At 41.1% G+C, this 10,387-nt stretch overlaps 1 protein-coding gene across 1 annotated transcript; it reads right to left on the reverse strand.

The window, feature by feature from the left end:
- Positions 1-1,681: 1,681 nt before the first annotated feature.
- LOC119767868 (fibroblast growth factor receptor homolog 1-like) lies at positions 1,682-2,590 on the reverse strand. Its single transcript, XM_038257614.1, has one exon. It carries the CDS (start codon positions 2,588-2,590, stop codon positions 1,682-1,684), a length of 909 nt encoding a protein of 302 aa, XP_038113542.1.
- Between the last annotated feature and the right edge of the window lie 7,797 nt (positions 2,591-10,387).

Below are 10,387 nucleotides of genomic sequence, written 5' to 3' on the forward strand. Positions count from 1 at the left end.
GTTACGCTTAAACTGAAAAACCCAATTCGAGGCCACAACTTTTCCATACTCTGGCCAAGTTCGACACACATCTCACTTTTCCATTAGCTCTCGATCCAGAGTAACAGAAGCAGCAGGCAGAGCAGTCAGACTGACTGACTGGCTGGACGTCTGCAGAGCGTCGCGACGCTGCGTCGAAGGAAAATCCTAACCAAAAAAAAACATAGAAGAAAAGCGAGAGTTTTCCCCTCTGGAGAAGCCACTTTCCTTCTTCGAATTTCTGTCTGTTCTTGTATGATTGGTTGTGTGTGTATTTGATCTTGCTGATGGGTTTTCCCTACTTCTTTTTCTTTCTAGTGATGTGTCTGTTGATGATATATCCACTTTTCTTCACGCTTTCTCCCGGAGCTGTCAGTTTGACTGTTTGATTTGATGACTGCCGACGACGTCGATATTTGCTATTTTTGGAGACGTTTTTTTCCCCCTTCCCGCTTTCCTCAAACGACTCGCAAAAGTGTTCCACAAACGACTTGTTGGAACTCGGGGGTCGTTACCATTATTCTAATGACGGGTTTCTCATTTGGAGTGTGGGTGCTTGGTGGGTGGTAAATTAGCCTGAATGAGGGCCCACACAAAGTCTTAGTTTTTCACCGTTTGTTGTGGGCCTAATTGATTTCTGTAATTTATTTGTTTGCTGGCCAGCAAAAAGAAAGCAAAAAAAAAACGCGCCCCCAAATTAATTCGACTTGGCCGATGACAAATGGCGGCTGGTCGTAAAGAACGGTTTTATTTTGGCGAAATCAACGCGAGGAAATGGGCCGTTTTTCACAGTCTGGCGGCTCAATTTTTCCAGAGAGATTAGTTATCATTAATTTATGAGTCAAGGCTGCTTCTGTTGGCGGGAAATACACGAATTCGTATGCAGAATTCAGATTTTAACAATAAATGTGACGTAAGAAATTTCTTGTTCAACAATTTGTTGTATTTTTTTTATTGAATTTGAAATTAAAAATGTTTTTTTATTTAATTTAAAATGTTTATCACTCTCATAAACTCAAATTATTATTAATTTGATCTATTCATTTTGACGTTACATCATCCCTAAAATGCTGAAAAATTTCTTGATCTCACGTCCACAAAACCCATGTAATTATGTAATTGAATGATTCCGTGACGTTCTTTGCCCCAGAACCATGCATTTTCCCTTCACCCTAGTCCACATAACTGACAATTACGCCTATGAATATGACTGACAGCATGGTCACTTGCCAACTAGAAGGAGGTGTCAGAAAACGAGCAAGGGAACGAACGAACCCCGACAGCAGATCATGCGTCCCCCGGAGCACACTTTCCAAGTGGTGTCGGACCACTCACACGTGCGCTCATCTCGTCACGTCAGCTGCACGACCCGATTTGAGAGAAGCCTTGGATTGGATTCTTCCCCGGGAGCGGTCAGGAGGTGCCGCCAGTCAACACTTTGAACATTGGGTTCTATCTTTTGATTGAGGAGGAAGGAAGAAGGGGATTGGTGTCATAATAACTGTAATCAGCGAAAAATTGGAGGAGGTGAAGCCGTTATCAACAGTTGAGGAGTTCACGTGGACGATTTAGCTGGAAGGTAATTGAACATTTTTTTAATGTTTTTATTTATTCATATTTTTCTTATCTTGAAAATGCATTGCATTCTTCAATGCGTTAGGCGTCAAACATCAAACTGATGCAAATCTCGAACTAATTCACAAAATCTTGGACGGCAAACGGCCTTAATCTGCCAGCAATCGCTCATGATTGAGTAAGCTTCATCAGGGCAGCTTCTCGGCTGCTCCAAACGCTTTCCTTGCTTCAAAAACTCAATCAACTGTCCGCAGTCTGCAAGCTCTGGATACGGAACTCCACCAAGAGTCATGACCTCCCAGAACGTCACTCCAAACGCCCAGACATCGCTCTTCTCGTCGAAGGTGTACTCCAGCAGTGATTCCGGTGCCATCCACTGGATCGGAACCTTTCCGGACGAGGTCTTGGGGAAACGGTCCAGATTGTAGACATCCCGGCCGTAGTCGGTGATCTTTATGGTGTAACCTTCGCAGACCAGCACGTTCCGAGCTCGCAGATCCCGATGGAAGCAGTCTATTGAGGCGAGGTATTCCATTCCGGAAGCGATTTGGGCCACATATGACAGCAGCTGGTTTTGAGAAATTACCAACTTGTCATCCTGGTCGATATCTGACTTAAATCGATGCTTCCTCAAGAAGCTCTGAAGATTGCCATGGGCTGCATAGTCGACGATTACGTACAGTGGTCCATCCTTGCTGCAGCATCCCAGCAAGTTGACGATATTCGGATGACGTCCAACCATCTTCATAACCTCCAACTCGTGCACCAAGTCCTCCACGTCTTCATCGCTGTGTTCAGCGTTCAACATCCTAACTGCCACCTCAGCGACAGCTCCTCCAACCAATCCACTCGTAGTCGCCAGGAAAACCTTCCCAAACACTCCTTTTGTAAGCATTTTCCCCAAAACCACATTTTCACGAGGAAGTTCCCACTCTGAATCGTACGGAAACTTGTACTTGAACACCTTGGCAGGGTTCTTCTTATCCCGTAGTACCATTACAGTTTGTCTTCTTACGCGAACAATCGGTTTTGGGAAACGATTCGAAGAACCGGTCGAAGATTTTTTCGAGACTGTCACAAGTTTGATCTTGTGCTCGTCGTACCTTTTCTTCGGTTCCTTTCGGAACCACCAAACCGATAGTAGAATCATTATCACTATCAGCAGGATTAGTGTGCTGGAGATTATTATTAGGGTGGTTCCAGAACTAATCTGATTACTATCATCAACTTCCAAATATGCACTTTCATTTGCGATTATCGCGCCATCCGAAGATTCTCTTATTACGCACGTGTACCAGCCCTCGTCTTGTTTAGATACATTGTTAATTACATGAACATGACTTCCAAACTTTTTTGAACTCCTCCAGTCAATCTTTTCCAAACCTAGAGCACTCGTTTTACGAACAACTATTTCATACCTCGGGTGACCAGCAAATGGAATAAAACACATAAACACTGCATCAGATCCAGCAGGCACTGTTTGGTTGCGGATGATTTGCCCAAGGCTGACCTCTAATTTCACATTCGAACTGTTGGAACACTTTGTGAAGCCGCAAATCGTGCAACTGTACGTTCCACTGTCAGCAGGGTTGAGATTTCGCACAAATAGAGAGGACTTTTTTCCGTCATATGATAACACAATAATTTGGCTATCTTTCTTCCAAACGAGATGACTAAATGGTTGAGGTTTTTCAGCACCGCATGGCAGCTTGATGGACTGGTTAGGTCTCGTGACGTTTACGCGAATTAGTTGTTCTTGGAATGTTTTGCTATCATTTCCTGGTGCAGCCGAATATTTATTTCCATTTGCAAGTTGTTGTGCTGAAGAGATAGATTTCGCTTCACCCTTGGCAGTCAATAATGTCAATGCTGTCAACATGAAGCTAACTACCAATTTGTCACGTATTGTTGCCATTTCAGTTTATGTATCTAAAAAAAATTAAAAAAAACACAATCAATTATTTCAGCCTTAAAAATTCAAAACTAAGCAAATTAAACTATGTCAACTTGCCTTTTCAGTTGCTCAATAAAAACTACTTTAAAATATGATTAAATGCTGCCAAGCCACACTTTCGTAGCAATCTGAGGGAAGTACAGACGGAGTTCTTAATAACTAAGGAAACTTTTTTTAGATTGTGGTCGATGAAAACGCATGTATTTTTATGATAACAGACATATTTAAAATAAAACCACTAGTTATTATGATTATTCAATGAATGACTTTTATATGCTGATTACAGTTGTGATTCATAATTGCGCAGTTAAGCAATTTAAACCCACTTTTTCTTATTGAAACATTTATGTTAATGTTAATTTCTACTGCAACTTTATTCTAGTTGCGGCAATATTTTGCCTATTTATTGTGGTTTTTCAAGCAAATATCTACACTTCTAGTTGAAGTTGCTTTTAATATCGTAAACACGTGGTCTTTAAGAATGTATGCATTTAGATATAAAGTTAAAGCTAAAAAGTAAACTCTTACCATGAAATTTACAAGAGCATAGAAATAGCCAAATATCCAACTTTAGTGTGACTAGATCACTTGAACAATGCTGACATTTTCAGGGATAAATTATCTGATGAATTTCCCAATATTTTTATTAAAACTGAGTGTTTGATTTTATCAAAGCTAACAAAATAAATTATTTTTTTACGGCTCGAGAGTGATTACAAATTTGAATCAAATTTGAATTGAAATTAATACAATTAAAAAAATCTAAGAGTGTCAATTAATTAATTACAATTATTTAGGGAAAACATAGGAATAAAAAGACAAAAACTTCCTTCGTTGAAATTAATACAATAAAAATAAAAAAATCTAAGTTTGTCAATTAATTAATTACGATTATTTAGAGAAAACATTATTTTCGACTTTTAGAGAGAATGATGCTGACAATAATATTTATGTCTTTGATATAAATATAAGACGCTATTTTGGACTCTGGGCCAAATATTAGCAAAATTGGTCAAGGGTGAAAATTGTATAGAAAAAATCGGAAAAAATGCATGCAAAATACAATTTTCTTTCGGTTTTGTCTGCAGGGTGCGCTACGTCCATCCACATATTTTCAAAGATGATATTCTTATTGAAAATGTAATGCTCTACAACTTTGTCGAACATGCCAAAGCTGCAAAACTAGATCCTGAAAAGTTATTAGCGATTTGAGAAAAAGGCATTTTTGTATGGAAAACATTTTTTTCATCAACTTTAGGCTCGAGTATCAATGGGTTAATCTTAATATTTTTCAATGAATATTATGCTTTATTTATGTTTTGAGAATATTGAAAACATTGTAATATTACAATTTTTACAGAAATTCAAATGTTGTATCAAAGTAACTAATTTAATATAAAATGTTCATGAAAAACTATTTATTGCCTACATAAATGGGTTAATCCCAACCAATTTCGCTAAAAAAAAAAACGTAATTCGCTAGTGGTCATTTTTTGGGGCAATGATTCTTGCTACATTATTTTACAAATAAAACCAATGCAAATGTTACTTTTAGTTTTCGTTTCCCTCTTACCGCTTCTATTTTAATTAAAAATCAGAGGGGCAAACAATATATATTTATATAAAATTATGTTTTTCATTGCAATAAGTTGTGCAATCGATTGTAAACTATCAGTAATTTTATTGCATAACGTTTATTTTTGTTTTTAAGACAAAATATGGCACTTTAAGGGTTTTTTTTTTCATTTTTGTTATTTTGGGTTCACAGATTCAAAAAGATCACATAAATGAGAAAAAAAAGTTTAATGAAATTCATCAAAGTGTATTTTTTTTACAGTAAGTACAACGCAAATATTTGTCAATGTTTTTGTCCCTCAGCTCTGGATAGCCATAATGTCAACATTAAAAAAACGATACTTAATCCACCTATAAGGTGGTTGGAGCCTTCCTCACACTGTTACTTGTGTTCTATGTTTATGCGTGCTACAATTTTTAGATATGCATTAGAATGTAACAAAATGGGTCAAATTAGCAGGCATTTGAGGGCATGATCCCCTAGGTGTACTGAGCCTGAATCCCAAATATGAGCTTGATTGGTTGCGACAGGACCTTGTGCTTTGACTTTGAAGTTTAAATGGAATTTAACCCGTAAAGTCGATGCGTTTTGTTTTTTGCCAATTTTGAGCCCCTTAACGGTTTTTGCATTTTTCAAAAACCTAACGATTTCATAGTTCGTGTTCCAGGGAACATCTAAAAATGAACCTATAAACATATAAAAGACAATAGCTTATAGGACCTTTAAAAAAGAAGTCTGGAACTTTGCCGGAGAGTGCGAAACGATTTGTACACTATTAAGAATGTTTCAGAATTTATAACACCGCCGTTGAACAAGTTAGGTTCAGAGAAGGCGTCGCGACGCTCATGCAACCAAGAAAGCTGATGGTTGCCAGAATGGTTGGCTGATGGTTGATTGTGATAAATGTCTTATACACAGCTGAAAGAATCCCACAAAACTCTGTACTGCACTTACAAAACTACTGTTAGTCCATAAACTAAAGAAAAAACTGAATTGAATTGAAATTTTCTTACTCTTCGACAAAGGTGTACAACCTCCGTTAGATTAGTCCGTGCCCGCCGGCAATTTGACCAGGTTGAGGTCGTTGTAGGCAAGCTTGGCGTTGGTGGCGGCCGCATCAGCAGCTTTGGCCTGCTCCTCCGTCCACTTTCGCTTCTCGGATTCCGCTTTTTGCGTTTGATTTACACTTCTTCCTCCCGCGCGCTTGGGCTTTTCCGCTTCGGCCGCCTCGTTGTGCTTTTTCGTGGTTCTCCAGCAGAAGGGCGTTTACGTTGAGGTTGATCAGCTTCACGCCGTCGTACATGTAGGGCTTGCTCTCAAACAGTTTGGCGGACCTCAAGTCTTGCAAGTGCTTGATCAACAGTCCAGAATTTTTTTGCGGTCATCGAGTAGACCGGTAGGTTGCGGATGAAACTTGTGGCACCATACAACTTATTCGAGGGGACCATTTTGATGGAGCCTTCGTCTAGATCGTGGACTTCGACTGCGTTTGCGGAGACAATTTTAAAGACGTCAAGCCCGGTACGGCATCGCGAGTTCATCAAAGCTAACAATAACATCGTCGGTGTCGTAAGCTGCTTCAATTTGGGAAGAATGGTCAGCAGCAGCTCAGTGTTGTACACATTGATCTCATCCTTGAGGCAGACGATCACCGCGGACGCATCCAGAACGTAACGTAATCCGGAAGCTATGAAATCGCTTTTTTTTGTTGTGCTTTTGTCCTGGTAAGCTGGCACTTTCCTTCGACGTCCTTGAGGGTGGCCTTTATGGTGCGAACCTGCTGATCGCAAGGAATCACTTAACCGGTTCGCCGGTCGCGCTAAACTGCTGTTTGATGTTGTTCACTTGTCGCAATCCGCTTCGTAACTTCGTAACATAACCCAAGCCCGAGCGTCTTCAAATTGGAACTGCGTTGTGACGTAGTGCTTTAGCCCCTCGGACAGTGGCGCCTGTTTTTACGAATTGTTGTTGACAGCGGTGTGCAACCGCTGCTAGATCGAACCAAACTCGGCAATTGCTTCCGGACGCTTACCTCCGCGACCGTCTTGAAGCTCGCGTAAACCGTATTGACCGCGGTCTGATTTTCGTCGCGCATCCGAGTCCGAGCGACCTCCGCGTTCCGCCAGCAGCCACCAGATTGACCTGCATCCGGCTGAGCACTCCAATCAAAGCCAATCGGAGAAGTCCGTCTGCACTCACGCTGGAACCAGACCAGATAAATAAAAAGTTCAATTTTAAACCAAACCTTGGCGAGTTGGACCAACCAAAGGAAAAAAACCCACTTTGTTTATTTTTGTCTGAAAAACACAGGGTGATTCTGAAAAAAAAAAAAAGTTCAATGACAGACGTTGGTCGACCAATAGAGCTGTGCCCTGCTACACCATTCTGTTTTATCCCAGTCACGGCGTTCTGGCAGAATTCGGGCAAAACTCTAACCAAGTGCAGTACCAGTACCAGTACAGAACGGACTCGTTAATTGGGTCCTAAAATGAAGCTTAGATTGCTGATATTATTGTTTACAGCGATAAAGCTTATTTTTCTGAGTACAATGACCCTTTGTACGACCACAAAGAGTTTAAAATGGATTTTTAAATCAATTTTGAAAAATTAACCTCGCGGTCCTTCTTGACAGAAAAGCTCCTACTTGACAGCTCGTCCCAAGGGGACCATAGTTGATCCATTGAAAAAATGTTGTCTTGTTAAAAAAAATTTTTGCATTAAAATGAAAAAAAGTGATCAGAAATGGTTATTAATCGTGTTTTTACCGTTGTACATAAAAATTTACATAGGGCTTTAGTACCCAATTGGGTCCTAAAATTAAGTTTAGATTGCTAATATTATTGTTCACAACGATAAAGCTTATTTTTCTGAGTACAATGACCCTTTGTACGACCACAAAGAGTTTAAAATGGATTTTTAAATCAATTTTGTAAAATTAACCTCGCGGTCCTCCTTGCTAGAAAAGGTCCTACTTAACAGCTCGTTCCAAGAGGACCATAGTTGATCCATCGAAAAAATGTTGTCAACAACTTTTTTTTGCATAAAAATGAAAAAAAAAAGTGATCAGAAATCGTTTTTAATTGTGTGTTTTTACCGTTGTACATAAAAATTTACATAGGGCTTTAATACCCAATTCGCCGCTTTCGGCAGGCATGTCAGATTTTGAAGATTTTCGGGCACATCACAAAAACGCAAATGAGTTTAACTTGATGGCAAAATAATATTTTACAAATCAGTTTTTGGCAAAAGAAGCAAAACATTGTTATCTTTTTAGTGAGTAATTCATTTGATTGAAAATCATCGAATAACACTACAACAATTCGAAACAATACGTTTGAGCATTGAGCCTGTGCTAGAAAATCTTCAAATGTGACATCCCTGGCTTTCGGCCGACTCATCGGCCAACGAGTCGGCTGACCGGGCAATAGACTTCTGTGGAAACTTTACATAAAAATAGGAATTGTATTGTTAATTTGGTTTTGGTTAACCTTGGTGGATTTTCTTCTAATGATTCGAACTGTCAAAAATCCACCAAAGCATCTGCCACATTGATTACACAAAAAAACTGTGGTAGAAAAGTATCCACCGCGATCTACCACGATCAATTTTTGACTGCGGTAACCAAAATCAAATGGTGTTTTGATTTTCATTGCGCGGCAAAGTGCTTACGGATGGAGGTGGAAGAATCCTCCGATGGGGACGAGTTTCGTTCCGTAAACGGAATGCGGAAGCGGAAGAAGATCAGCGACGGAGTCGTTGGTGGAAATGGCCAAGAGGAGCATCTTCTCAACAACAACAAGTTCAGCCGGCTGGTGAAGAACAACAACAACAATGGTAAACAAGCCGGGAAAGGAGACGTCCCAACGGTACCAGTGGTTCCAGTGGCCAAGAAACCACCACCTCTGGTGGTAAAGAATACGAGTTACGCCAAGCTGAGGAGTGTAATGTCGCCGTGCACAACCAAGCCAAGTTACAAGCTAACTCCGTTTGGGATCAAATTGCTGTGTTCCTCCGAGGAGCGTTTTGAGACCGCGCGGGCCCACTTGATTGCGAACAACGTGGAGTTCTACACCCACGAGAAACGAAGCGAGCGGCAACTCCGCGTCGTCGTCAGAGGACTTCCACCGGCTTCACCTGAATTCGTCAAGAAGAACCTCAAGGAATCGCAAAACCTGGATGCTGTGGAGGTGCACGCCATCAAGAGAAAGGAGAGTCCGCCTCGTCAGAGGAAACCCCGTACATTGTTACGTTCCCCAAGGGTACATCAACTTGAAGCAGCTGAGTGAGATCAAGCGCTTGAGGAGATTTCACATCCGGTGGGAGGCCTACCGGAACAAGCGACCGAACGTGACCCAGTGCAGGAACTGCTTGCAGCTGGGTCATGGAACCAGGAACTGTCACCTCAAGGAGGTGCAACAACTGTGGGGTCCCCACAAGACGGACGAGTGCGAAGTCCAGGAAGCCCAGCCAAAGCGGTGTGCCAACTGCTCTGGAGCTCACGAAGCTACGGACCGCAGCTGCCCCAAGCGTGCGGATTTTATCCAGCGGCGCCAGCAGGCGTCGAAACCGAAACCGCCGGCAAGGAAGGCGGAGAAGCAGAATCCAGCAGTTCCGGCGTTCACGCCAGCGGAGTTCCCTCCGCTGCCGGGCGCAGTTCCGGACGGAAAATCTAAGGATCGCCCTCGACCCGCAGGAAGCAGCCAAGGTGGCTCCCGAGACGGTGGAGCCACGGAGGAGGAAGCCGGGGAGGTGCTCTACAGTTCGGCTGAGCTGTGGGGCATTTTCTCCGAGTACATCGGCAGGTTCAAGACCTGCAAGACCCGCTTGGACCAAGTAACCCTAGTCAGTTACATGATCTCCAAGTATGGAATGTAAGGAGTTGTTTTTGATGTGTATATTTAATATGTTGATCGATCCTCGGTCCTAACCTGGTCTTAGCACCTAAGAGGACCTAATAAAAATAAGTTTAGAATAAAAAAAAAAAAAAAACCAAAATCAAATAAACAATAAAACTCGGTTGCCGAAATCAGTCGACGAAATCTGACGGGATCGGTTATTGAAACAATCGGTTCTTAACCAATTTAGTCTGTGAGCAAAAAAAAATCTTACTCAACTCGATTTGATTTAAAAATCTTCAGAATTTTGGAAAATTTTCGATGTTTAGTATCGCAAAAAGTTTTTTTTTGCTTAAATTTTTGTTTTTGTCAAATCTTACATTTTTTGAAAACTAATGGTTGCAAAACAACTAAAGTAGTGTAAAATGC

This window comes from Culex quinquefasciatus, chromosome 2 (genome assembly GCF_015732765.1).
Source record: "Culex quinquefasciatus strain JHB chromosome 2, VPISU_Cqui_1.0_pri_paternal, whole genome shotgun sequence".
In the NCBI taxonomy this organism is placed as follows: Eukaryota; Metazoa; Arthropoda; class Insecta; order Diptera; family Culicidae; genus Culex; species Culex quinquefasciatus.